Raw genomic sequence first — 27,595 nt, 5'->3', positions numbered from 1 at the left:
GAAAGCTCCATTGAAAATGTGGAAGCTGTTTGCGCTGTGCGCACAATCTTTTATTTGTTTTTGTTATTTATAATTTGTTGTTTACGGTCTGACAAAGACGAAGTTAATAAAAAATGTGGATTTGATTTACAAGAGGGTGCAATAGAAGGGACGAGAACGCATTACGAAAATGTACTCCAATGCAATTTGGTAATTCATATATTGGACCAAGGTTATAATGTGAGTAAAACAGAATTCTCCAAGTAAGAATTAATTACACTTTTGCACACTAATCTTCTACTAATAAAAAAAATTTGTTTGGGTTTAATAAAATATACATTTGTAATAACAATTAAAAGTTCTACTTTAAATAGGAACTACCTGAATTCACTCAGCAGACCTTTACTTTTGCATTATGTATATATTATCACAAAGATCATTAAGTAAGATGATGAAAAATATATTCTTATGTAACGCCACGTGCATTAATATTTTTATAAAAAATTTATTATATTCTGAATTGAGATTACTGGGTACAGAGCTTTTCCACAGTATGCTGCTGCAGAAGTATCTTTTTTACAATTTTATTAGTTTCAAAAATATTGTAAATTAGTATGACTGCAATATTTGTAGATTTAATTGTTATTGTATGATTTTTTTATATTCTGATAGGTGCAAATAGTATGAAGCCAAACACGTGTTGGCTGCAAGTTTTTCCGGTGCTTTTAGTTGTTGCTGTGATAACAGCCAACCATAGCCGGTTAAACAATACGGCTGACACACGGAACAGCTATATCCATCCTGCAGAATCTCATCCTTGTCATCAACTAACGAATAGCCCATGCAATTCAACTGGCAATGCTGGAGAAGTCAAAGTGAAATTTTCCACAAGAATTGTTAAGAATGAATATATTGTCGCCTTCAAGGGTTACTACAAACCACAAACTCGAGAGAATTACATTGGTGCTGCCCTGAATTCATCAGGTGTTCCGAACTGGAGAATTCTCTCTCGAAACAATCCAGCTAGTGGTTTTCCAAGTGACTTTGACGTTGTCCTCTTAGAAGAAACTGACAAACACAATGGACTTAGTGCATTAAGCGATCATCCTCTTGTAAGAAGAGTCACTCCACAAAGACTTGTACATAGAACCTTAAAGTATATCAATGTATCTGAGGATGGAGATACTCCTGAATATGGAAGCTTTAAGCGAAAAATCAGCAGTTATGTATGTCAAATATTTATGCAAACTCTAAAAGTATTTCTAAAATTACTTCTCATCAAAATTTCTTTGCCTCTAGAATAATCAGTTTTGGCAACCACAAAGTCGTCATGCCTCACGCAGGATCTTACGAGCCATTCCACGACAAATCACAAGCATCCTTCAAGCTGATGCTTTGTGGGGAATGGGAGTTACTGGACGTGGCGTTAAGGTTTACGATTTTACAGTATTAATTTTGATTAATATCTTTAAAAATACAGTAACAAGAGACCCGTCCCTTCACTATCAAACAGGTAGCCGTGTTCGACACCGGTCTAGCTGCCAGCCATCCACATTTTAAAAAAATAAAAGAACGCACTAATTGGACTAATGAGAAAACCCTGGAAGATGGCTTAGGACACGGAACATTTGTAGCCGGTGTGATAGGTTCCTCGTCCCGTGATTGTCTTGGCTTTGCCCCTGACGCCGAGCTTCACATATTTCGTGTCTTTACAAATGCACAGGTAATAATCACAATTATCCGTCTATTCAGCTGAGACAATAATTTCTAATGAAACTCACGAAAATTAGGTGTCCTACACTTCCTGGTTTCTTGACGCTTTTAATTATGCAATATTGGCAAAAGTTACTGTACTTAATCTCAGTATCGGTGGTCCAGATTTCATGGATCATCCATTCGTTGATAAAGTTTGGGAACTCACTGCCAATGGGGTGATAATGGTATCAGCAATTGGTAACGATGGACCATTATATGGGTAAAGAATGAGAAGCCAAAACCTACTTATCTGTGCTTATTAATGGATACTATTAAGAGAAATATATTAATTTTACCTTCCTAGTACGCTGAACAATCCCGCGGATCAAATGGACGTGATTGGTGTAGGTGGTATCAATTGGGAAGATCAAATAGCACGATTCTCATCTCGTGGTATGACCACATGGGAATTACCATTTGGTTATGGAAGAGTTAAACCAGATTTAGTTACATATGGATCAGGAGTACGTGGATCAGCTTTACAAAACGGTTGTAGGACACTATCAGGTACTTCTGTTGCAAGTCCTGTAGTTGCTGGAGCAGTGGCTCTCCTGGCTAGTGGATTTTTAGGAGCAAACGGATCTCAAAATTCCAATCGTAAGGTGCGTAGAATTAAATTCCAAATTCACAAATTGTCTAGACTTTTTAAATATCTCAATAGAGTATTAATTTTTTGTATATTCTATTTGAAGTCTCCATTTCTTTGCAATACAAGGTAACTCCAGCGAGTATGAAACAGGCTTTGCTAGGATCAGCTCGACGTATATCAGGAGTTGGCATGTTTGAACAAGGTGCAGGAAGGCTGGATCTTCTTCGCGCATTTCATTTCTTACGATCTTATACACCTATTGCTACCTTGAGTCCCAGGTAATGCATTTCTTGATTTATTGTAGTATATTAAGTTTAAAAGTTTCCTGATGCAATTTTTACATGTTCTGGTTTTAGTTATATTGATTTAACTGAGTGTCAATATATGTGGCCGTATTGCACTCAAGCTGTATATTATACTGGAATGCCGACTATAGTAAATGTTACCATTATAAATGGTTTGGGTGTCTCTGGTCAAGTAACATCGCTTTCTTGGCATCCTTACATTCGGGACGGTAACGGAGAACGTATAGACGTTTCGTTAACGCACAGTGACGTTCTTTGGCCCTGGTCTGGTTGGCTAGCTGTTGCTATTACTGTACCAGTCACAGCTGTTGATTGGCAAGGTTTAGCTCAAGGTACTCGTAACAATAGAGTTTATTTTAAATTTTGATACTGACACATTTTACTGTAGGACATATATCTATGACGATTGAATCGCCGCCTGGTGACGGTGAACAGGAACCACGACGATCTACTATAGAGTTACCCTTAAAGGCTAAGGTGATACCAACTCCACCTCGTCAGTAAGTCTAGCTGAATTTACCCTTTAAAATTCTTCGTGTCCTGAGAGTAACTCAGTTTATGATACTTGAATTATACGATAAACTGATTACGTTTAATATTTGATAGTAAGAGGATCCTATGGGATCAATTCCACAACCTACGATATCCTCCAGGATACTTTCCTCGCGATGACTTGCGCGCAAAGAATGATCCCCTTGATTGGAATGGAGATCATATCCATACCAACTTTAAGGATATGTATCAGCACTTGCGTAATGCTGGTTATTATCTAGAAGTATTAGGAACACCGTTCACTTGCTTTTACGCTAAACATTATGGTACACTGCTTATCGTTGACTCAGAAGAAGAATTCTTTCCTGAAGAGGTATTTTAATATTAATATGATTAACGGTACTTTCTAGTGACAAACTTAATCATATACTGTGATGGTGTCATTAAAGGTAGCTAAATTAAAACGAGATGTGGAGGAGGATGGGTTGTCTGTGGTGATATTTGCTGATTGGTACAATGTAACGGTTATGAGGAAAGTCAAGTTTTATGATGAAAATACTCGACAGTGGTGGGTACCGGATACAGGTGGAGCAAATATACCAGCACTGAATGATCTTCTGTACCCTAACTGGGGTGTAGCTTTCGGTGACTGGGTTAGGGATGGCCAGTTTGCTCTAGGACAACATCCACCTGTTACATTTGCTTCTGGTACTACCATAGCTAGGTACTGTCTACACAACTGTTTAATATTGAAATGTGTACTAGTATGTCGCGATTATCAATTCTGTAATAAATATAATTTTTCCTTGAAGGTTTCCGATGGAAGGTGAGGTTTTACACGCAGAACTACGTGATCAGGGCCAGGAACTTCTTTCAGAGACTCAACTAGGAACATCCTCTTTCGTTCCTATTCTTGGACTATTACAAACTAAAAGTCAGGAGACTGTTAATCGAGTTTATAATAACGCCGAAAATGAAATACCAGATCCAGAGGAAAAGGAAGCACAAGCGGCGCACGAAAAAGAAAAAATTAACAATGCCGCTGGTAGAATAGTCGTCTACGGGGATTCCAATTGTATCGACGACAGTCATTTACAAAAACGTTAGTACACAAGATATAAGTTTGGTGTTTATAATTCACAGAAGAAATTATAGGTGTTGTTCCTTTTTATAATAGCCTGCTTTTGGATGCTGGACGCCATTTTGGAGTTCACCACAACAGGTCAGGTACCTTCGGTTTTCCTAGAGAATGAAAATCGTCGCAAGGTCAAAGATACTGGAGAATCCGGTAACCTTGAGCTCGGTGATTTACCAAAGCGGATGGAAGGTAGTCATCTGAGTCGTCACAGTAAAGTCCTGGAGAATGAAGGCGCTGTGGGAGGTGGGCGTCTACGTCCATTACCATCTTGTCCTATTACTGTTCTTGCTCCACGAAGACCATTAAACGAATCGGCGCCAGCGTGAGTAAAATTTTACACAAATAAACATATACATATTAATTTACATACCATAAGATAACAGTAGAACAAAATCGCATAGGATCAAGGCATTCGTATCCAATTAAACGCTGGTAACGAGGCAATTGATCTTAGGAACCTGTACAAGTCCCAAAAACTACTCTCAGTGGGTGACGCACCGGTCGCGGCTGTTCCAATACCCCAGGAGTCAGATCCTACATGGCCACGAAGACGAAGTGGAGTCGTAGTTAACGTTCCTGCTTTGCATCATTCGGGACTAGCGCACGATGTACACGAAGAAGAGAATGATCTAGAAAATGACAGATGGTTTTTCACTGGTCGTTGGGACGTCGTGGGTGGAATTATTATTCTTGGTGGTATCATACTATGTATGTTCAATCGATGGAGTTATTGTACTACAAAAAGGCATTTAAGAAGAAAACGAACTGTAGGCAGACTGCGGAAAGTCATTCAGGTTATTGCTGTCCGCAGAGTGCCTCAGATGTAATAGAAACTCAAGAATGAGGGAATGACTATGTTGAAACCATAGAGATTGTCTATTATCAGGTTATGACTTATTACTTGGAATACGAGTAACTATCAGAGAAACACTCTTAGAAAATCCAGTGTGCCTTTATGAGGAAGAGACGCCGTACTAAAATTAATAGTCTACATGTAGGTTAGATTTTCTATCTGTTGATACAAGAAAGTCGTGCAAAACAAATCATTTCATTAGAGGATCATAATATTATAACATAGATGAGTTTTTTTAATTCTGCTGTCAGACTCTACTTTTATATCAATACTGACTACGTACATTCTGCAGTACTCAGAATCATTACTGTCAAATTCTTGCCAGTCGATGGCTCATCGTAACTATTTAATAATATCGAATCAGCATCTTAGAATTTATGATATGCCTTACAAATGTCTTTTACCATATAATCCAAAGAGCATGTTAAACAAAGAATATATTGAAGTGGCATCGACGTGACCTTACACACGCTAAAAAAAGTAGCACCAAGGTACTTACCTATCATTCAATTTTTTCTATACTACATCATCTTATTTGATTTATAAATTTGATTACATTATACGGTGCTTATTCTGTAATTATTATTGCGCAACAATACTCACTGACTAATTTGTGTATTTTAGACTGGTCAATCACGATGATTGCACATTTTTCTATTTTGATAATTGCACCGATTTTGTAAAAATTGCATTACGTATGACCCTAAAATTTAACTGGTCTTTATAGTATATGTATACAATGTCACGATGCCGAATAAAATCACATAGGTATAAAATTATCTAAATTAGTGAAAAAACTAGAAATAAATATCTTTTTACGAACTGATATGTATGTGCAGATTCTATGCCATTTTAGGATACGCAGCACGGAGAAACTTTATAATTCATAAATGACACACTTGTTAGAGCATGCGTAATTATTTTAATTACTTATATAGCGAATATTAAGCTACGTGAGGAATACCTTCTGTCTAATTGATATCGAAATGAAGATTTGTATGTCCTAAGATTGTAAAGCGAAATACATAACACATTAGGTAAATGAAGAATGTATATAACTTTATTTGTAATATCTTCAGTACACATAAACGAAGATCATATACGTATGCTTGTACTAATATTACACAGGCATTATTTTTGAAGAAATGAACAATTGTCTTAATTTACATATTCAATATCCAGATGCATCCTATATTATCCTTTTACATAAATTGTGGGTTATTTGAGGGATAGCGATAGAAATTACATTATGGATATTAGCGAACTTAATATTTCTCCTGCAATTGTTAATTATAGAAGGGATTGTACGTGATCCAATGGGCTCTAGTTTGTTCTGAAGCAGACTTATGCGAAGTAAAGAGACTCTTGAAGACTTCAGAAGCCTTGGGATCCTTAGCTACACTGTAATCTTCCTTTGCTTTTTTGTATGCAGGGTCTTGTGCTTCGATTCTTTTATTCACTGATTTGCTGGGTCCTGCTTTCTCCTCTTTCTTAATTTTTTTCTTTTCAGGCACTTCCGTTGCAACATCTTTGACTTGTTCTTCAGCAGTAGCTTGCTTCTTTCGTGATTTTTTTTCAGCCTTACGCAATACTATGTTTTTCTCCATTAAAGTGAGATCATCACCTTCAGCGTTCATTATGATAACATCAGTTTGTGTAAATAGCTTCTGACATTTGTGGCATACCTGAAAATTAGGTATAAAATTACTGTCAAACACTGTTACACAAATTTAAATAATTTTATAGATAATTAAATTGAACTTAATACATTGTTACTAAGAAAAATTCTATTTACCGTTGTCTTAACTTCCTTAAGGGCACGCTCACTCATAACACAGCCACAAGTCCACAAAAAGCAAAATTTGTATTTCCCATTCATTTCCAATCCAATAACAGGACAAATGTATGGACTCTTTCCACTATCCACATAGCCATCTCCTTTCTCTGCTTTGGTACCATCATATGCTGGGTTTGGAGTTAGATTTAAATCTTTAACATCTTTTAGATTCTTAATGTGAGTAGCAGTTTCTGGTAATGTGGTTCGATCAAGAAGACCTTCTAGCACAGATTCTTTGCTGTAAAGCCGTCCTAAGCCACATGCAACAACTGGTGACTGAAGAGGTAACTGTTTGATGGAGCAATGCTTCCATCTAAAAGCCAACTCTGCATCCTTGTCTTTCTGTAATCGAAAACATTTATAATTAGAAAACATATCTCATACTTACATCTTGCAAATAGTAATTGTATACTACAATTTTTTAAACCGAGTATAAAACATTTATTAAAGAAAAGAGACAATGCTGCAAGGATTATACTGTCTCAAAATAACCTCCAGAAGCTGTCACACAACAAAATAATTATTCTTCTCTGAGTTTTGTATACCTGCTCAGGTTTCTTCTTAATTCTTACAAGTTCATCCCTACGGGGAATAGTGCCACCATCACATCCCATGTTAGTTTACACTGTTTTCCAAGTTTACTGAAAACATTAAAATAAACTCACACTCGTTAACACGTTAACACTAAACAAAACCTAGCAACTAATGAGTAGTAACCACTGAACTTTAACCGTACGGGAACCCGTTTGGCGATGACAGAGATGAGTAGGGAGATAGAGAACGCTACGGTTTTAGGCGATACCAAAAACATGGTGCTAAATCGTAGCGGCGAGTTCGGGAGTAGGATTTTGTGATCATCGCCTCTGTCGATAAAGCATGTCTCGTCGTAGCCGAGCTAAACGCGATCACGAACATATAGTATACAAAAAAGTGCGGCTGACCCCCGAGTAGCACCTCAATTTTTGAACAATGTTTCATCAATAAGCTTTTTCAATAGTTCTCAAGGAGTTCCCTAGTTCCTGATAGGTTTTAACAATAGTTCTGCTACGTAACATTACAAAAATTGAGGTGGTACACGGGTGTTAGCTGCAGCACCGCACTTTTTAAAAAATCTCTTAAAAATGATTCATCAATAGGCTTTTTCAATAGTTCTCGAAGAGTTCTCTAGTTCCTGATAGGTTTTAACAATAGTTCTGCTACGTAACATCGTTAAAATACCTATTAAGGATACTAGTCGCAGCATATGCTTCAGTGCAAGTATGCATAAGGAGCTGCCTTTCAATGTTGTTTTCAGGTTGTGTTTCAAACAGTTCCGGGATAGCTCTGTCTAGTACTCAATGTTGGAACCATAGTTCCGCCTGGAACTATTGTTAAGTAATGCTGGAAGATAGCACCGCATCGCTGCATTCCTTAACGCAGGCAGGCTTGAGGTACTGGCTTTTCTCTTAGTAAATCTTGTCGAGCTTACACTGTGCACTCGAATTTAAGATTACAAAAAAAAATATTTAGGCAATATCTGATGAGCGGCCTCGTTCTAAGAGTTGCTCTGGGAACCAGCGGTAAGTTGCGGAGAACCTCTGCCGGCTAGGATACACGTTCGTGATCATGTTCAGCTCGGGTACAACGGGATATGAATAATATAGGGTAGCGGATTCACGACCGAAAGGTTGGAGGTTCGCGCCCAGCTTCCAGCGGCATTCACCAATGGGTTTTCATATGAAAACTTAAGTGAGTATTTATACGGATTTCGCCCAACACTGTTCGGATTCGGTGTATAAACTTTGTAGGTCCCCTCACGCTGAGTTGAATAAGGCCCGTCTCGCAAGGTACATCGCCATCTAGTATCAAACTTCCAACCTTGATTATTAGGACCAGTTACTGGCACATGTCCTCCATTGGGGATACAGCCATAGGGAAAGGAAGGAAGGGAACTCTCATCTCTTACCTAATATCATTTCGTGGTGCAAATTGTCATATGTATAGGTCCGGTGTCTTTTTTGGTGCTTCGATCTTTTGGCAGTCTCGCGAAACAGTTATTCGTTGGTGTAACTGTCACTGTTGGAGGTTATATTTATAGGGGCACTTCTCGAGAGTGTACCATTTGATATGTAAAATAATGTAATCGCAGAGAAGTAACGAGACGGAGTAGGATTGGGACGAAATGAAATTTAACGAAAAGGAACTTGCTGAAGCCAGCAGCGGGCCCGCGGAGCTAGAAGGTCGTCTCAACCACAAGCGGGCCCATAAATCAGGTAAGTGAATAATCGCTAATCTTATTATATTAGTAAACGGAATCCATTGACTGTATTCATAAAAATGAAGTGTGCCATTCTATCTCGCATAGAATTATTACTTACCTTTTGAGTATTGTTTATCGCCTTTAACAATGTGTGTAATAATACATCCATTTTTGTTCTTATATTTCTGACTAAATAATAGTCGTATAGATAGATTTATCCGTAATTTTTTGAAATGATTATCATGTAATTCACACGTGAAATGTTATTGCTGACTTTGTTGTTACAGGATTCAAAGAAAGATGGTTCAAGCTGAAGGGCAACCTTTTATTTTATTTCAATACAAATGAATTTGGACAAATTGACAAGAGGCAACCAACAGGTGTAATTATTCTTGAGAATTGTAATGTTAATGTAGACACATCCGATGGAGTATTTGCTTTTAGCATAACGTTTAGAGATGAGCATGAAAAGCGACATGTATTAAGTGTTCGAACAGAATCTCAAGTGGAACAATGGGTCACTGCACTTAGACAAGCTAGTTACGAGTATTGGCGGTCCAAATTAATAGTGCTTCAAGAACGGTTATGTAAAAAAACTGGTAAGGATCCATTGCTAATGTATCCAAGAAACCAGGGTGTTGTGAGAGATGAAGCTTGGGAAGCAACGCCAACCTTTCGATCTCACGTGCGTTCCTTTAAGTCATCGGTTGTGCCGTCATCCACGTTGAATACAATAACTAGAGAAGTCAATTTAATCGAATTTTCATAACTGTATTAGCGAAATTGGTTAATTAACATATTCCTATTATCAACATTAGGATAACAATATTGAAGAATATTTTTTTACCTTAGCCTATTGGTTTGAAACATCGAAAGTGCATTATAATAATTGAAATTAATGTGTGTCGTGGAACATTCACAAAAGGCATCCTACCAGTATCAAAACAATATTTATAGCTGCCAAAAATATATATAATCTATCAATGATTACCTAAGCCTAGTATAATTGTATAGCTGCGTAAGCCAAGAATTGTAAATTTACAATTTATGGAATGAATTGTGTGTTTAGCTTAATTTCTAAAAGAAAATGTTTGAGAATGAATGGTGAGTTTACAACGAAGAGCTTTATTACTTTGTACAAATATCAAATCTAGTGACCATCTTCACTAGCTCCCGCTTTTAGCTCCCAAGTATTCATATACCAAATACTCTCTGCTTTATTTATTATAACAACGCGAATCTGTATGCTAAAGACAAGAATGGGCGGAAAAAAAGCAAAACCGTTAAATAAAATTATTTTTCTAGTGATCGCGAGTTTTATTTGTCATAGGGAAACTATTTTTTCAATGACATTCATGTATGCTCATCAAACAGTATTTGATCACTTATTTACGTCACTGATCGTGACTCACAAAAAATACCAGTTAAGGCATAAGTGTCATGCACAAAAGCCGGTAAACCTTAACATAAAACAATATGCATATATATTGCGTTTGGATATCATGCATCGCCTTTGGTCGAGGCTTCTAATAAACTATCCATTACCTTTGACCTGCGTCATACAAGATTAGGGTTACTACGCAAAGCTGATTACAGGTTTAGAGCAGCGAAGTTTCCAATCGCTTTATCATCTGTATACTGATACGAATAAACTAATTAGCAAGATATTTAGGCTTTATCAGGCTGCCGATATATAATCAATGCGTATACTAATAAGATTCAAATAAGTGACTCGCAAATCTTTTAATAGCCATCTTTTTATAAGCCAAAAATATAATTTATGTGAAAATTCTCCAGACAGTTGTCAGTATATCAGTTTGATAATTTGTACCAGAACTTGCTCTATCCTTGTCTCTAACCTTAGATTATTACGTATTCTGTACGCAACCAACTACGCCGCTAAGATGAAAATTTGTCGGTCATTCCGATCCACTGTATATCAAATTTTGAAAGTGTGAAACTTGTAGAGCACATACACGATCATTGTGAAGCCTTGAATAGGAATAGATGAAACAACCCCACTCTGAAAAATTAATATAATATATCTACAAGTCGAATTTTCAAAATAAATACATTTTATTGCGTACTTTTACTCCCTCCACAATTAGAACAAAATTCAAAATGGAAAATGATCTACCAGATCGACGCAAAAAAAGAAAAGAAATACCTAAGATAACAGTGTCAGTTACGCAAGTCGGATTTAATTAATCGACAGGATTGAAATATTTGAATGCATAGAGGATTCAAAACGTGATGACGCATTCGTTTTTTTGAGAATGGACATTACGTAGATACGTATGTATGGACATCACATGGATATATTTATACCTACAAAAAATGAATGTATGCAAAGGAAGAGGGGGTAGAAAGTGAATGAGTATGTGGCGGAGCATGAGACGTGGAGAACGTTTGTTTTGATTCGTATGTTTATTTATGTTTTGACGAGGGCTCGTGACTGATTCGCTATTACATAAGCAGGTAATCATTCGTATCATAATTTGTGGTCGCCACTTAAACATTATCAGTACATGAGGAAACAACGACGTAATAGGAAAAGAAGATCGTCTGGCTGTGAAGAATTCTTGCTGACAATAACCTTTGACTCCAAAATTTTTTTCCACGCGTATATGCATGAAAAAAGGATATAAAAACGTGACTTCCTAAGAATATCGTTCTACGTATATATATAAGTACATATTCGTATATCTACATGTTCTATGATGCTAGGCACTGACCTATACCGTTTTATAGTATATGTATTTTCGGGGTCATACGGCGCCCACATATGCTACGGATCTGTATATTTTGTATTCGGTACACAGTACAAAGATAATGCGAAAAAAAAAGCGAAGGAGCCAGTTAACGATTAAGAAATGTAATTAACGAGCATGTAAGTAAACTAGTTAATAAGTAGCTGGTTGTGAATTGGAAACTTCGGCTAATGAGAATCGACAGCGAATGGTGCGCGATGGCAATTTATGAGTCGGACGTGTAGAACGTGCTGAGCGTAATGTTTCTGAGTTATCGCTAGTTCCTGACCATTGAATACGAATACAATAAGAAGAGTCCCAGGTTCAAGTACGTGTACGGATGGAAAGTAATTAGCAATAATCAATTATGGTCGTTAGAATATCAAGGGACTTGTCTATACGATACTATATGCAGTTAAGTACTCATAAAGGTTTCTCCTTTACTAGTGGGAATGTGATGCAATTTTGAAATTGCAATAAAAGACAGCGAAAGAATTTAAAACTCTGCAACTTCTGCTTTCTTTTGTCAGCTGTGTTTTGAGCATGGCACTACTATTTTAGGTACCTTCGATATATTCTTCATGACTTTTGTTGTATCGAAAGATCCTTAGCTTTTTGTCGGGAAGAACGTAGCTGGAGGATTTTGTTTGTAAAGTTTTTACAAGGAACGTCGCACTTTCAGGCAAGTGCAGCTGCTCCGTGGAATGGAAAAAGTTTGACAAAACTCCCAGATGTTGCCAACAGTAGATAACGAGAGCATTTGCTTCTTGGATTACTGGTGACTACTAGCAGTAACGAATGTGATGCTACCTTGAATTTGTATCAGTTGAAGGTTTTCTTTTTAGCCTGAATTTTTAACTGATCGAGCCATTGAAATTCGTCGTTCATCTCTGGTTTTGTTGAAGGAGCAATTGATTAACACAAATCAACGGTAAGAAAAGGCGCACTCGGCTTTAAATTTTCTGACAAAACCATAAAAAGATGTTTTGATATACCAGTTGCTCACTGTGACGTACATTAGCAATGAATTAATGAATGAATTACATAAATTGACATTGCATATAATGTCCCTACTATTTGAACATGCGTATTTCATATCTAAAAAAAAGTCTTTGTCATTAATCAGTCAAACGGATAAGTTTTCTTCAGCAATTGTTTATATTTAATATACAAGTTATTGTATTACTTTATGAACATAACAAGCAAGTCCAACGGTATAATTTCCAAACTCGTACAATTACCTCGAAGTATCTCGAACATTCACTGTACTGTGAAACATAACGCGTCATGTCTAAAGGAAAGAAAAGATCTACTTCGGCGTACTTGGTAAATAATTAATTGCTTCAGTAATTTTTTGCTGATGACACTTGACTGTTATATTAAGTAAGTGAAAGAAAATGTAAAGGACATAATAATCAATCACCGTCACCACTGTCACTAATGCTAACTGTACACTGTATATGTCTCACATATTCAATAACTCCAAGTAATACTATCTACGCGTAGTCGCACGACTCTCAAACGTGCTTGGGTGTCCATCATAAGATATAGGTTAGGCAGACGATCCGGTTCAGGTTGCAGACGGTGTCAAGTGACGATGAACTCGGTACAGACAAGGTAGAAGGTAAAGTAGGCAAAATTGATATCTAAGCAGACCAAATTCAATGTAATTTAGATAAACAGTTTGGTGACTAGGTGGGCAGATAGGTAGAGGTAGGTGACCAACTAGGCTGGTAGGCTGGCAGTCAGGCCAAACAGGCATAGTTAAGAGCGGTAGACATATGCGCGCGCAGGTGGCGCGATGTCGGTGCGTCAGAATCAGTGACTCCTGCTTGCCCGGGAGAGAGAAAACGTTGAGAGACAGACGTGTACGGGGCGGGCCTATGCCACCAACCACCATTCCCTTTTTGCTCGTTCTCGTGAAGCCTCGCAGAAGCCTTACCTCGCCCAAGGCAGGCTCGCACACCGCGTGACAGTGCCGCAGCCCTTCGGAGAGTTTTATGTCAGCCGCGTGAAATATAGTGGTGGTCTGTCGCATTTTCTATAAAGCAAGAGACGGATTAGGTGACACGCGCGTGTTGTTTTCCTTGCATCAGGCCGACCTGGGCCTAGAGCAAGCGGACCCTTTTATAAGGGATTCTGTAACGTGTGAACGAACACGGTGGTGCGGGAAAACAGCAGTCGAGGGTGGCATGGGGCGAAGCTATACGTGTCGGCTGCTCGTAGCCTTCTCGCCACTTGTCGTGATATTGGGCGCCCTCGTCGCGACGTCGAACAGCTTCGTTGATGCTTTCTCCACAGACAGTAAGTCGATAATAATAATCGTACATCTTTCTCTACTGTTTCCTGTCCTGTTATACTTTGATTGGTACTGGTTGGGTTTAGCTGTGTTAATGAATACTTTGTTTGGATATCTGCTTTTATTATGTCATTTTAATAAGCTTCCTTGGTGTATTTTTTTTATTCGCATCTTTAATTCTTCTGTCGTTTCTATCCTTTATGAGAAAATGCCGGTTGGCTTTGCGTCGATTTAACCGCTCGAGCGGAGCATTCGAACACGGGGTGGGTCGCAGCCTCTTCTGCTATTCATAAAAACACAGCGCTGATTGGCTGTCAGCCAATCGAATGTCATGGGCCGATCTATCCTTCGTGTATCTTCGTGCAACTTCGGGTACCGTCTGCTACCTTTAAATTCAAAAGCTGGTTTCATTCGCGGGCTTGTCATGATTGTACGAAAAATCGCGAACGTACCGGATGTTGATGAACAAGATTCTCAGGTATTCGCTGAATAACGGACCTGACAGACTGGAACAGGAAAAATTAAACGAAACATTACTCATACGAGATAATGGAATTCATGAGCTACGCAGTCAATCTTAACTCGCGTCTCGTATTAGATGACAAGTATAATCGTTTGTTTATTTTAAATGCTAGTGATACGAATCAACAGATGATATCTACATGAGAATGTGGCCCTTCTTTATTTTAATTTCATACAATCACCTTGTGTTTACCTGTTACCACTTCCATGACATCGAAGAAATGTCTAAATCCATCCAAGATACGTAATTCGTGTTTACATCGAAAAGCGTCTCGCAGCCCTACCCAAATATTCATTGACTGAGCAACAAAGTGTTTCGTTGCCAAGATAAACCTGACAACCATAGACAGGTGCCAAAACGAGAAAGCTTGTCTACAAGAAGTCATGATCAAACGTCAGTTCCGTACACAATCATAATAATGATGCGCTCATAAAAACAGAATAGTTGAGCTTCACCCTCGGTCACGTAACACGGGAAATTTTCAAACTATGCGCAAATGGTTCAAGAAGCATCGAGCAATCTGATGAACTTCTCCATTAAATTGGTTTCGTCATAGAGTATAATCTTTACTTTAAAATGGTATGACTATTAATCCTAATAATTTTTTCGGTATTTTACTGATTACGTATTCACATAAGAGTACGCTTAAATATAAACAGCTAATTATCAAATTTCGAGTGTCAATTCAACATCAACATATCCGAAGGTCAATGATTTACACGGTCCAGGTTACTGACCGTCATTTGCTTCGGTTAAACGTGTTCCTGGCCAAGACCGTGACCGAGAATTTAGTAATCAACTCTGTACACAAGCGAGCAATAATGGTCTTTTTGTTTATAGTGTAATAGCATTAATTTACAATAGTATTTTGAAGGAGCACTTTCATTATCTACTTTACACGCTCGCCCACCCACTGCTTGTTTAATATCACACGACTAGAATCATATTACGCGAGTTTATACGAAGGATGCAGCAGATATAAGTAGAACGTAAACTCTCTTGACGTTTGCATACGTTTGGAGTACCGTCGCAACGTCGGTTTCAATGTCAAACTCGCGAGGCATTTCTGCACTTAATATGTGGGCAATCTTAATGGCTGTAGCCAGAATATTTTCTAATAAAATTTGTATGTATTCTGGAATTTCTTATATACCGTGTACTGCGTCTATTCTGCAAAATTTACTTAATTAAAAGACGTTTGGATTGCGTAGTTATTGGCTTTGATAACTGGTACAGGGTGCCCTTTTAATAGCGTGAATGAATGTCAAATTTTGGTACAGTACTTGTTCAGGGTACGTATGCTTCATCCGGTAACAACGTCTTGTGTCACGTTTATTCGCGGTCCGGACAAATTGTACAGGGACGGGTCACGATTCTGTTAAATGTATTATGGCCGTGTCGGCAAATTGGCGGAGAATTCGTTTCGCGGTAGGGAAACGTCGGTACGACATAGGGAAACGTATAAGAAGGAAATAAGGACCGAAGGCAGAGAAAGAGGTAAAACGTATAGGTTTGCTTTAGCGTCGAAAAGGAAAAGGGATCCCTCTGTATTGTAATTTTTGAAAACGAGCGAAAGATTTGTTGGTTCTTTTTTTATCTTTTTTTTCATTGCTTGTCTCTCTCGTTCTCCTTCGCCTGTGATCTCTTTCATTTTCGTTCAATTTCATTGGACAGAAAAGATTTATTTCGATATGGAAGTATACGGATTTCGTAGCTTTTGGCCTGTCGATGAATATTGCACTTAACTGAAAATATATTACACACATAAATGTGGATATACAATATGAACGCGGCTTTACATCGGCTATTCGTATATTCGGTTACTATTACTTCTCGGGAAATTGTCTATTTCGGGTCGTCTGATTGGCTAATGGGTGACTTTCGACTTTCCAATCTCTGTCGAATTGGTATGTATTTTCTGAAAATTAGTGAACCGAATACGCGCGTTTAAATTGTCACGAATTCCTTTTGTCGCTTTTCTGCATTTTTCCAATGTTTCAGTGATTTCGTTCGTTTTCGTCGGTGCATTCGTCCGTCGCGTTTGGTATTATCAGAATACACATACGTTGGGATGATTTTGTCAGCGACCAATTTACGATTTAATTGAATTAATACCTTTTATTCATTTAAAATATCAATGGGATAAAGAGAAATACATTATTCTGAAAATTATCGATACACGAATAATTATTTAAAAATAATTCAGTAAGCTGTCCTCTGATTAACAATTTTTTATTTTCTTTTTTCACCCGACGTTTCCTGGTTATCCACATTACCCCGCATCAACAGGACGCGTTAGCTTCTATCGGAAAAAATAAATGACAAAATTCGAGTTAGTCCAGTTCTCTTCGTTTCCTATCTGTATTTCAATTCCGCTAAGCGCTCGTCCGCGAAGCGAAACGAATGGAACGTAATGCGATGATAGAGGACCAATTGCGCCCCTAGTATACGACAATCAGTATACCCATTTTTGTGGTTAAAAAAAGTAAAGTTCAGTACATAAATCTAACTTTCAAATTAATTTAATTAAATTAATTTACATTCCCTCCCCTCTCTTTCCATCCCCATTATTTTTCATTTCCACTCGCCTGACCAGTGGCAGGGAAGGAAAAATTTTCTCTTACGCAATCTCCATTTTTTTCATTAAAAAGAAAAACGAAATTCAATTATTCGCCCTCCGTTCTTGGAAAGCTCGACTAGAAAACTCGTTAATGCACGTAAATGGCTTTGTCCACAACAAACAATTGGCCTTCCCAGCACGAAATGTCTTCCTCATAAGCATAAGATGCTGCTAGGGCCACTTACCAGTTAAAATCCACTCTGGCATTAAATGCGTGACGCGTCACTTGAGGCGGTAACTGGGAAGCAAGCTAGCGCGTTATTAATTTCCCCATAAGATAATGAATAAGTAAATCGGTCTTGAAAAATGACAAAAGTTCAAGTCTATGAGAAAAGTAGCAAACGTAACGCCAACGACTTCAGAGAGAAAGCCAGTGGCAAAAAGGAACTTGGTTGTACCTTACATTAATTTTCTTTAAATTGTTTGGAAATAAAATGACTTTTCTTAATCATCATCTCACCAACCAAACAGACACGCATCGGATCATTGTTGCTAATGAAATTAAAAAGCGTATACCTGCCTTTGATTTTGTATCACAATGTAATTAGTTTACTAACGAATTCGTTGCGCGTACGTTGCACGTATATAAATAGATAGTAGAAAACATTGCCAGACTAATTGAATAACTAATTAGTATCTTCTCTAATCGGAACGGAAATATTTTCCCGGACTATACGCACTACGTTGCCCGGTGTACGTATGGCTTTTGTATTATGCATACTGTAAATGTTTAATATTTTGTTGAACTATGTACTGTGTGCTGTCGGTTATAAATAAATAATTTTTATCCGAGAATGATGTAATTATGTGAAATACGATTATGTATGTGCGAAATATTGGGAGTTGAGGAAATTTGGTAAATTTTATCACGTAAGTACGTATTAATGAAACGATCGATATAAAATGCGTGAAATGCGTTTTTGAAGATGCTTTCTTTTTTCCTCTTTGCTGTAACCTGTGAGCGTGGCGATTGGTAATAAACGTTAAAAATGAAAATTCTCCGGAATCTCACGTAATGGCGATAGTTCTCAACTTTTTAATAACGTCCCAATTAAATTCTTACCTGGTGGCCAATAGACGCTTCGCTCTCTACAGGCTTTCTATACATATATCTTCGTTCTTCGGTTAGTTACCTTTCTATTTCCTTGCTTTACCCTGCCCCTTTATCCCGGGATCCTCTGTTCCACGTACAGCGTATAACAGAAGCCCCCTCGGTCGCTTGGATTAATTTTCACAAAATTCACAAAGAGACCGTGGGGTTCGCGAAACTTTTCTCTTTTGGAATTCCACTTTGAAGTATCTCCCTCTCTCTCTCGCCCCTCTTCATTTCTTTTCATAAGTTTTTCTTCTTCTCAGTTCTCACTGATTCTCTATTCACGATTAATCGAGTATCGTGCAAAAGCTGGAAGGTCATGAATTTTTTACAAGTATGGGGTAGGAGGGGATGGAGTTCGCGAAATGTATTTAATAGAATTATCCTTAATTAAATTATTCAAATATTCCGAACGATCCCCATTACCATTTTCACTGAGCCGCGGAGCAAGAGTTCGAATTAAATTGTATTGTTATCCAATTCGAACTGGAAATAGGTAGCCAGCTGAATAGATATACGTATTGGCAGCCATAGAATTGGTTAGAATCCCATAGAAAATCTCATGCAAATTCCAGTAAGTGCGGCATCCATTCACTTCGGTTCGGATGCACAATGGACCGATCAGTATGATGGTATAAACTTGAATTTTGTCATTTTTAATTATATCCAATCGTGACAATGAGTAATTAATGATTAATCAGTGATACGGGTACCTGCGTATGATAGATGGTCGTGTAAACTAAAATTCTTTGATAAATTGTATTTCCAATGACGATGATAATATTTTCCCGTGACACCTGTGTTGTACGTACGTGATTGTGGTCCATGGCCCTTACGGCTTTTCGGAATTACGGCGGAGCAATCAGTACAGTGGGTTGATGGGCTTATGAAAATTTTAATAGGTGCCGATAATTGTCGTATCACCGTGAAACAGGTCACTGACTGTAGGTGTACATATATACGTGAACTCGTGACGTATCTATGTGTCGATCCTTGAGATAATTAATAATCTTGAATGAAATTGACTTCTTGACCTAAGGTCATAGGTCAGCTTGATTAGCCAGGCTTCGTAGTTAACACGAGGAAAGTTCGGCGAATCGTTATCAACTGCGTTATATTTGGCAGATGTAGGTCAAAGGTGATGAGGAGGTAGTGATATAACAAGAGAGAGAGAGAGAAAGAGAGAGAGAGAGAACAGTAGATGAACCAGTAGATATTACTTATCGCTAGATGCACGTTGGATATTGCGGACACTAGAAATTTAATTTAGTAACTCGACCCTATTGTAGATTCCGGATTGCATCCTATCGACCACCTATTGGTCCATGAGGTGCACAGATGCTGTGCATCCGATACTAAACTTGCCAGTGAACTTGCATTTCGGTCAGTCCGCAATCTCTAAACTACGAAGTCACCCACCCCGAAGCATTGTCTGCACCGCAGTGCATGAGACAAATTCTGATTTACTCGAGCGAGTAAACGTAACATTTACTCAACCCGATAAATCAAATTCTGAAAATACTTCACGTCTCAAGGAACCAGCAGTTGTTGTGTATGCGCAGTGCATGCTTGAGCTTTATTTCAACGATGTCGTAGCTTCATCTATATCCATTTGGCTACATAGATGTGTTTTTATCTGTCAAAGTTTTTACTCGTGTGTACCTTAGATGAGTGGGTACGTATACGGTTGTATGTTTACAGATGGGAATATTGTAAATATATCCATATAATACTAGATAAGTCAGATCGTGCACTGGTAGATGCATTTTTATGCACTTTTGTTGTACTGTCATACTGGGATACTTGGGTAGGATTTATAGAGTATTTATAACAACATTGCTATGGAAACGGTCCGAGGGATCAGTTCGGATAAAATATGAGATTTTCTACAAATACTTACCTTTGCGAACGTATTATGTTTATTAATTAAAAAAAAATTTCATCATCTCTGAACGAGGTAATGAATTATTTTTAATTTGTAATTAATTATGAATTGAACGAAATGGTAGCTCCTATGTAAGCGCGTTTAATCCGATTGTAGGGAAAAATTATATTTTTATTTAAATTGAGGCGCGTCAATTTTCAAAAGGCATACGTTTCCATGGTAACGCCTAATTCTGGGTCTACTATTTGTAGCGGTTACAACAATAGCAATAATATTAACAGAATGAGTCTGTTGTCAAGATGTACGATGACGCAAGGCGAGATTTAGCTAAATATGTTAAATTGCTTTGTATTTTGACGCCCCATCCCTTCCCCCTGTTATAAAGCTAGAGCTTCGTTAATCAGGGAAAATAAAAGATTGTCTTCGAAGTCCATCGCAAAAATACTTGAGAAAATTCAATATTTGCTGCAAACTAATTCCGAAAATCTGCTTGGTTGATTTTCTTTACTTCCTTTTTTTTTGTCGTTTCATTTCATTTCGTTCCGCTGGAATTGAAAGGACCCATTTATTCCAATGGGAGGAGTCTTGTAGCTCGCAGTTATTCATGGCCGTAGCATTAATGTTCGATTATGTATAAACCAAAGTCACGAGGATCGTTTCAGGCAAGTCAGATGTTTGAGAAATCGTGAAGTGAACGACGCTTAAGCATAATGAACGGAAAAATGGAAATTTTCAAAAATTATACCACCGTCCCGACTAACATCGCGCGTCAACGCTTGCGTAGCTACCATCGCAAATAATACAGATGAATTCTTAAACTATATTCTTAGAGTTTATTTTTCGAATTTCATTAAATATTCAAAGCTCCCCTGTGGACTGACTTTTTGTCCTTCTCGACGTCGACGTCATGTCGTACGTGTCTGGAAGTCACAAGAGTCTCATGAGCCCACGTCGTCTGCCGCGAGGAAAGGAAACAGTTACCGGAAGTTCAATAAGATTGGGATCGCGTCACGAAATTTATCTTACTGTCTGAGTGAGCGACACTTAATATTTCGTGACATTGTCGGTCCGCCAACTCAAACTAAGAATTGTCAAATTGCCTTGATTTACTTGATATACGGTAACCTAACCTAATCCACATATTTCTCATGTCATAAGGATAATACGATGAGGATTTTTCATTCGAATAACAATATTTATTGAATAAATTATTTTTTTCTGATTTCAGGTAAAAAAGCATGTCCCTTGAGACAGTTCGCTTGTGATAATGGCCACTGCATACCATTCTCGTGGCAGTGCGACGGAGAAAACGATTGCACAGACAATTCCGACGAGACTTTCGAGCAATGCAAAAGTGAGTATCACGCAGTACGAAAGCATTACCTATAGCGCGTAAGATTCCTGATTGACAAGGCAGTCAGTTGGTTGTTTATCCTTTGAGGTTAAAAAAAAGTCACATCCTTCATCTAGCGTCCATTAACTATATTTTTGTCAAGCTCGCGGCGTCACGAAAATAACCTTCGCAGTATTTTTATGCGACGACAATACTTTTTGGCTATAGTTAGATACTTTTCTTTAGGTTGCACGCTCGTATAATTTTAGAGGATCAGTGCGAGCCCTGCGAGCAAACAGCTTTTTCGTACACTGCGCATGCTAAGCGTGTATACCGATGTACAATATAACTGTCGCAAAACACTGCGTAGTAGCGTTACGAGTTGCGGACGTAATAATGAAAATACAATGGTCGCTCTATGACCTGTCTGACCTGCAACAAGAAATTCATATAGATAGTATATATAGATATATCGAAACGCTTCGTATTTCACCAGACAATTTCATCCTTGACACATCATATACCTCGAGGGGTTTATATACTCGATATATCTGCATATAGCGTAAATCCGCAATTTCGGTGTAATCATGTTTGGGTTATTGTGTCTTTTACGTTTTTAGCAAAAATACTGTTACGCAATCGTCTGCGAGCGTAATTTGGAAGTCGCGTATATCGTATTACGATAAGAAACGTCTGAGTATGATTCAGGGATGAACGGGGTAAGGAATCTTACTTCGTAAAAGGAAAAAGGACCTAGTAGTCTGCGCCTTTGTATCACTACGAGTAAAGGACAATTTCTTTATTTAAAAGCAAGGTCTCTTCAAGCAGCAGAAGCGTATACTTGGCGTCGCGATGCTCTGTCAGGCGTTACGTCGTTAAATCGCTACCGAGAGCCCCCAGCGGGTATATACAGAGTGACGATTTAAGGGTAGCCATATGTTTTCAAATGGTTTTGCGTTGTGATGTCGCATCGTCTTAGCTGCGCCTTTTCAATGGTTTTTCATGCCCTCGCAGATGAGACAACTGATATTTATGTAAAAATTCTAGTTTTTACGATTGAAAAAAAATATTTCGAAAAGAAAAAAAAAATTTAATGCATTCCAATGTCACAGACAGGTACCATCAAATCGTTCATTGTAATAAGGACGATTTTACTGTTTTGCTTTATAAGTCCGAGGGAAATGGACGTTCAAAATGTGACGCATGATAGACACTATATCAGCGTGGCCCAAAACAATGTGGTGCGAAACAGAGAGAGAGAAAGAGAGAGAGAGACTATCTATCTTTAATTAATAAATCCTCAACGGGCTGCAGTTATTTAATGGATTTTTTAGTGGAAGCAAAAAAAAAAGAAAATCGTACATCCTTTTTATCGACGCGGTGGCCGTTAATTGCGTTGCGATTTCTCGTGTCGGTGTTTCGAGATGCAGACAACACAGTCGAGATCGACCCCATTTCAGAAGTCACGGGGTCAAATCGACCCACGCGTGCATTCTTAAGGTTAAAAGCGAATTCACAGGGCGAAAAGCGGAATAGACGGAAACACGAATGCACAATGGCAGCGCTGCCAGGAAGCTCAGTCCCTATTATATGTATCTCTTTCTCTCTCTATATATATGTGGGTGTGCATATATATATATGCACTATAAGATACGTCGAGAAAATCGAGAGAGGAGAGCGTGGCTTATCGATCGAGTTCTTGGCCGACGCCTGGCTCTACCTCTGTCTTACACTACACACGTAGCTTACACACAAACTGTGCTCTCTCTCTCTCTCTCTCTCTCTCTCTTTCCCCCTCTCCTTCTCTTTCATTCTCTCTTCTGTCTCCGACTCTCCCGGTCCCTCCGTGATACTCTTTAGGAGAGTGAACCGTAGCATTCTATCTCCAGAATCCCCGTATACGTAGTACTGTACAACTACCTATCTACCTATACGTACCTAGAGCTATATACGTATAGCTACCAATTCCTCTACTTGTGCACGTCTTCTCCTTTAAACCGCAAAAGTCCATTTTCTTCGAAATCGAGTTATGTGCCCGGGTGTGTCGTGTACCCTCCTTACCGTCAGGAGTAAAGATCTTTTCTACATCAGGTATTCACAGGTATACTTGGAAAATCGCAGCTATCGCCTCTCCACCCGGTCATATGTCAAGTCCAACCTCTTACACCTTTATACCTTTCGACCTTTCCTACTTTTTTCAACTGTCGACTCAAGATATGCATATATAGATAGATACGTATATATAGATATACACCACTGTAGTAGCTCTCTCTCTCTCTCTCTCTCTCTCTCTCTCTCTCTCTCTCTCGCCTCTCTTTATTTTTCTCTCTCAGGTCGTTACCATTTCGTCTTGGTACTTCCAACACATTCGATCTTTTCATTATCGAATTTTCACTCCGTAGTTCTACTTTCTCTTTTTGTCTCTGTCACTTCTTAAAGATCCTTTTATTTCTCTTGGCTTCTAACTTCTCACGCTCGTCTCGTCCTTCTCTCTTGGACTGACGAGGTTCGACCCTTATCTCGTTCGTATATATATATATATGAACTTGATCACGGGTCCTTCCAATAAACATGGATGAGCTGTTTATAACTAGAACGACCACTGAAAATCCCTATTTCTAGGGATTTCCAGCTGCCAACCTATCTGACCCTGTTTCTCCGTGTTTTTGCCTTCATGGCTATTTCCTGTGATCTTATGCTGTACACCAACCCTCGCCGCTCCTCCCTCCTCTCTTCCTTGTCACTTAACAGCCGACTGTATTATTCTCGCCATTCATGAGAATCGATAAAAAGTCCCTTTATCACTGTTTGAAAGGCGGAAAAGCGTCTTAACTCCTGTATCTCAACGTTTCATAAGTATTGTACTACTTACTTATCTACTTACTCGGCCGAGACGTGCTAATGAGATTTTCACGAACTCCCAGCATCCCTCTGCATCTTTCGGAGGTACAGCTCACAACAAACTCCCGTTTTTGATCCTTCAGTCGTTAAACTATTTTCTGGGTCGATCTTGTATTTACCGGCCGTACGTTTCCACGTCGCTCAAGAGCGTCGCGACGCTCAACCGTATACGAGACCAAGTCACTCGTCCACCATTACTATATAAAATCGTCTTGCTATATCAAATCTCATGAATGTCCTTCCACTCTTTCGCTCTCGCTCCCTCTCACGAGTATCTCCATTAACGACCGTATTGCGTTTTACTGGCTTTCAAGAAGCGCCACTTCCAAATCAGATAAATCCCCAGAAGCTTTTCTTGGCTATACTCTTTGCCTTCTTCGTGGGAGAAGCACCATCCGTTTAGACGCTTTTAAGTGTATAAGCATCGCGACGGACGTCTATAGCCTCGCGGCTAGATCGATTATACAATAAGACCAGCTGCAAGCCGAACGCCTTGCTTATCCGACGGCTCTTCCCAGCTATGCAGTTTAACGTCTGCGAGACAACCCGGATCACTCTATAGACACGTACTATACATGTATACATAGCTCAGGTACTATATCCGAATACCCTTAACGGGGACGGCTTCAACTATTGGCAAAAGTTTCTCCTCGTCCCGAAGAAGGTACTACTTCTGCTATGTGTGCGACGATGTCCAAGGTAAACCTGGTGAACCCAGCTAACGCATTAATGATATGCGATCGGTCGATAGAAAAAAATGGCCCCTGATATAATTTATCAAGCTGACTTCAGGCAGTGCTGTATAGGACCCGAATGTAGCTAGAAGAACACTTCTAAATGCTTCTATACCTATGGAGAGCAGCTCGTATTTTTTGCAAGGCTAATCCTCTTCCTCGAAGGCTGTTCGAGAGTATCATTCTATCACGGGTCAAGGGTCGGTCCAACCTTTGGACATGTCGCGTCCGATATTCCGATAAAATTCACTGCGATGTATATGTATTTCACATGGGCTTTTCTTTGCAGTGTATATACATATATATATATATATATATGTGGTATGAAGTAATAACGTGTTACGTGATATGGCAGCATTACATCTATAGGTTCAACCATATCACTCCGTGTCCTACTGAGAGTTTATATATTTGATGTGTTTTTTCTTTCCATATATAGACCATGTACGATAGTTACGTCGCAGTTCGATTAATACCATATCGCATAGCTCTTTGTTAATGATGCCAATAATGCGTCAGTTAGTACTAAGTTCTGTGTTGACGGACCTGATACATTGGTGGATTAGACGCGTAAGGTCGTTTCGGCCAGGTTGTGTACTGCCTTAAGGTATACCAGGGGATAGAGAGTAGTTAACCAAAGCTTCCGTATCCAGGGCACGGTGTATTCAGTACGGCAGTACGGTAACGACCCTCCTATCGGGATCCTCGACAGCCACTTTAGGTACTGCTTTACGAGGATCTCACGCCTGTGAAAACGAACACTCTTGTAATCCCTCTCGCTTACTCCTTCATTTTGCTGTAACAGTCTCTCTCTTTCACTTTTTCTCTCTCGCTCTAGCTACTTGTGCACCGTACACCCCTTGGGATGTATACCTTCCTATTTAGCCTGGCACAATGCATTAAACGACGCATACGAATCCTAGGCACAGCCGGGCGCTTTGCCAAACTGTCCTCTGCTACCAGAACCGATTTATATGTTATATATACGTTACTCGGATTTAACATGAAATCGATCGCCATAAGCGATTATTCCTATGCGGCGTGATATTTTTATTTTCCTTTTCGTTGACTTTTTATTATTGATCGAGCGAGCCTGTACCATCGACAGCACAAGTTCCATGATCTTCAAGAGTACTTGCTACGGGGTCTTTCCTAGGGGAGGTTCTTGAAGTGTCTACTTGTGGGACTTCGCCGGGAAGACTGGCGTCGCTGGTACGACAGTCGTTTACGAGCATTCTGGGTACACTGAGGATTCTTGTGGTTTATCATAAATTGTTCAATGGTATTTTTTTTCGCTCGTTGTAAACAGACGGGGTTACTCGTATCCATTTGACCTCGAGTATTTATCTGTTGCGGAAGAGGTACGTGTACTTTTGAAGCGACCCGTAGTACACAGTACACAGTTTATAGAGTCTGGAGGACGCTGTATCCGTATACTGAAAATACGAGAGCGAATTAATAATCATACAGGTCAAATATGTCTGATCTTATGTACAAGGCTGCCGTGCGCTATACGCAGGTCTGTTGAGATGTTGCATCAGTCGAGCTGGTTCCCTTTCTTGGATGCTGAGACCTTACAGCGTGTTTTACTTATTTTCTTATACCTCATCTCCCCCCTTTTTTTTATCTTCCTCCAACCACCTCGTTTCGATCCTTGCACTATTGTGATTTGCAGCGCAAGGCCTGCACTGGTTGCATCAGTCGTCCGGATCTCGCGACTTCGCCATAGGTTCCTGGATACCATATAATTATGGTGAAAGCCAGCCTATACTGACTTGCTTCGATTGGGTTTGTTGCCACGACCACGTATACGGATCGGCTAACCTGAGTGATTAACCATTGGCGGCCATATCGATGGATCTTTTCACCAGGCGGTTTTTATTGACGATCTGCCAAAAACTTTCAGGAAACCGACGCGTCACATTTATTACACGCGATATACGAAATTACGTGGGTCTTATGTTTTGATCAGCTACTGGCTTCTGTCTGGTTGCCAAATCTAGGAGTTTTGGAATCAAGCACTAACGGTCATGCTATTTTCGTGTTAATTTTTTTTTCTCGAGAAATTCAATGCTGCTATTTCATTCGATCAGTGCACTACGAAACGTATCAAGGCAATATTTTCTTTCGCTATGAAACACAGAGGTAACTTGCTCCTATCGTAGCCAGGAGATTTATTTGGCTCCGTGCTCGAAATATTTACCAATTACTTCTTTTTTTTTTCGAGCAATCCTTTTCAACGCGAGCAAGAGGGTTGGGGGGGGGGGGGG

At 39.0% G+C, this 27,595-nt stretch overlaps 5 protein-coding genes and 1 long non-coding RNA gene across 19 annotated transcripts in view; 3 read left to right on the top strand and 3 right to left on the bottom strand.

Moving 5' to 3' along the window:
- The first annotated feature begins 11 nt into the window (after positions 1-11).
- LOC107262953 (membrane-bound transcription factor site-1 protease) lies at positions 12-6,234 on the top strand. Of its 2 annotated transcripts, none has more exons than XM_015729676.2 (14): positions 12-219; positions 652-1,205; positions 1,279-1,410; positions 1,493-1,702; positions 1,770-1,954; positions 2,039-2,336; positions 2,450-2,601; positions 2,680-2,960; positions 3,017-3,128; positions 3,235-3,493; positions 3,570-3,844; positions 3,933-4,222; positions 4,298-4,580; positions 4,713-6,234. In XM_015729676.2, exons 2-14 carry the CDS (start codon positions 663-665, stop codon positions 5,083-5,085), a joined length of 3,393 nt encoding a protein of 1,130 aa, XP_015585162.1. In that variant the 5' UTR covers positions 12-219; positions 652-662; the 3' UTR covers positions 5,086-6,234. The 2 variants fall into 2 exon arrangements, with proteins under 2 accessions (XP_015585162.1, XP_015585163.1); XM_015729677.2 differs by having other exon boundaries at positions 4,660-5,044.
- On the bottom strand, positions 6,150-7,815 carry LOC107262956 (protein RTF2 homolog). Of its 2 annotated transcripts, XM_025080254.1 has the most exons (4): positions 7,674-7,815; positions 7,494-7,589; positions 6,907-7,290; positions 6,150-6,796 (listed from the first exon to the last, which is right to left on the bottom strand). In XM_025080254.1, exons 2-4 carry the CDS (start codon positions 7,560-7,562, stop codon positions 6,398-6,400), a joined length of 852 nt encoding a protein of 283 aa, XP_024936022.1. In that variant the 5' UTR covers positions 7,563-7,589; positions 7,674-7,815; the 3' UTR covers positions 6,150-6,397. The 2 variants fall into 2 exon arrangements, with proteins under 2 accessions (XP_024936022.1, XP_015585180.1); XM_015729694.2 differs by having other exon boundaries at positions 7,494-7,726.
- A 987-nt stretch (positions 7,816-8,802) lies between these two features.
- LOC107262931 (pleckstrin homology domain-containing family J member 1) lies at positions 8,803-10,495 on the top strand. Its single transcript, XM_015729626.2, has 2 exons — positions 8,803-9,200; positions 9,475-10,495. The coding sequence occupies exons 1-2, from the start codon at positions 9,110-9,112 to the stop codon at positions 9,954-9,956; spliced, it is 573 nt and encodes a 190-aa protein (XP_015585112.1). The 5' UTR covers positions 8,803-9,109; the 3' UTR covers positions 9,957-10,495.
- A 2,853-nt stretch (positions 10,496-13,348) lies between these two features.
- Positions 13,349-27,595, top strand: part of LOC107262930 (very low-density lipoprotein receptor) — a 34,129-nt gene continuing 19,882 nt past the window's right edge. For 2 of the 8 annotated variants that reach the window (XM_015729621.2, XM_015729620.2), the window contains exons 1-2: positions 13,707-14,241; positions 21,586-21,711. In XM_015729621.2, the coding sequence (XP_015585107.1) occupies positions 14,130-14,241; positions 21,586-21,711 (238 nt within the window). In that variant the 5' untranslated portion in view covers positions 13,707-14,129. Of the gene's footprint in view, positions 14,242-21,585; positions 21,712-27,595 lie in introns of all 8 variants that reach the window. The other 6 variants (XM_025080252.1, XM_015729622.2, XM_015729625.2 and 3 more) reach the window with 5 other exon arrangements.
- Positions 14,225-15,835, bottom strand: LOC112493690. 5 transcript variants are annotated; one of them, XM_025080257.1, is made up of 4 exons: positions 15,619-15,835; positions 14,941-15,130; positions 14,689-14,742; positions 14,227-14,615 (listed from the first exon to the last, which is right to left on the bottom strand). In XM_025080257.1, the coding sequence occupies exons 2-4, from the start codon at positions 15,100-15,102 to the stop codon at positions 14,520-14,522; spliced, it is 312 nt and encodes a 103-aa protein (XP_024936025.1). In that variant the 5' UTR covers positions 15,103-15,130; positions 15,619-15,835; the 3' UTR covers positions 14,227-14,519. The 5 variants fall into 5 exon arrangements, 4 of the variants coding, with proteins under 4 accessions (XP_024936024.1, XP_024936025.1, XP_024936023.1 ...); XM_025080256.1 differs by having other exon boundaries at positions 14,225-14,637; positions 14,941-15,835; XM_025080255.1 differs by having other exon boundaries at positions 14,941-15,835.
- LOC112493691 lies at positions 21,729-27,575 on the bottom strand. The gene is made up of 3 exons (XR_003058319.1): positions 27,150-27,575; positions 26,821-27,058; positions 21,729-26,761 (listed from the first exon to the last, which is right to left on the bottom strand). It is a non-coding gene; the product is annotated as an uncharacterized LOC112493691 (long non-coding RNA).

The sequence above is a fragment of the Cephus cinctus genome, unplaced genomic scaffold, assembly GCF_000341935.2.
Source record: "Cephus cinctus unplaced genomic scaffold, Ccin1 Ccin1_scaffold0129, whole genome shotgun sequence".
Classification (NCBI taxonomy): domain Eukaryota; kingdom Metazoa; phylum Arthropoda; class Insecta; order Hymenoptera; family Cephidae; genus Cephus; species Cephus cinctus.
This window is presented reverse-complemented; position numbering and strand designations above follow the sequence as displayed.

Excerpts from the sequence above, each read along its gene's own strand:
- LOC107262956 (XM_025080254.1), bottom strand. The coding sequence starts at position 7,562 with ATGGGATGTGATGGTGGCACTATTCCCCGTAGGGATGAACTTGTAAGA. Across the intron at positions 7,291-7,493 it reads TTAAGAAGAAACCTGAGCAG|AAAGACAAGGATGCAGAGTT; the intron begins GTATACAAAACT and ends TTTCGATTACAG. Across the intron at positions 6,797-6,906 it reads TTAAGGAAGTTAAGACAACG|GTATGCCACAAATGTCAGAA; the intron begins GTAAATAGAATT and ends CCTAATTTTCAG.
- LOC107262953 (XM_015729676.2), top strand. The coding sequence starts at position 663 with ATGAAGCCAAACACGTGTTGGCTGCAAGTTTTTCCGGTGCTTTTAGTT. Across the intron at positions 2,337-2,449 it reads CTCAAAATTCCAATCGTAAG|GTAACTCCAGCGAGTATGAA; the intron begins GTGCGTAGAATT and ends TTGCAATACAAG. Across the intron at positions 3,129-3,234 it reads ATACCAACTCCACCTCGTCA|TAAGAGGATCCTATGGGATC; the intron begins GTAAGTCTAGCT and ends AATATTTGATAG.
- LOC107262931 (XM_015729626.2), top strand. The coding sequence starts at position 9,110 with ATGAAATTTAACGAAAAGGAACTTGCTGAAGCCAGCAGCGGGCCCGCG. Across the intron at positions 9,201-9,474 it reads CAAGCGGGCCCATAAATCAG|GATTCAAAGAAAGATGGTTC; the intron begins GTAAGTGAATAA and ends TTGTTGTTACAG.
- LOC112493690 (XM_025080255.1), bottom strand. The coding sequence starts at position 15,144 with ATGACTTCTTGTAGACAAGCTTTCTCGTTTTGGCACCTGTCTATGGTT. Across the intron at positions 14,743-14,940 it reads TGGTAACAGGTAAACACAAG|TCTGTCAGGTCCGTTATTCA; the intron begins GTGATTGTATGA and ends TTCCTGTTCCAG. Across the intron at positions 14,616-14,688 it reads ATCTTGTTCATCAACATCCG|ACGGTACCCGAAGTTGCACG; the intron begins GTACGTTCGCGA and ends TAAAGGTAGCAG.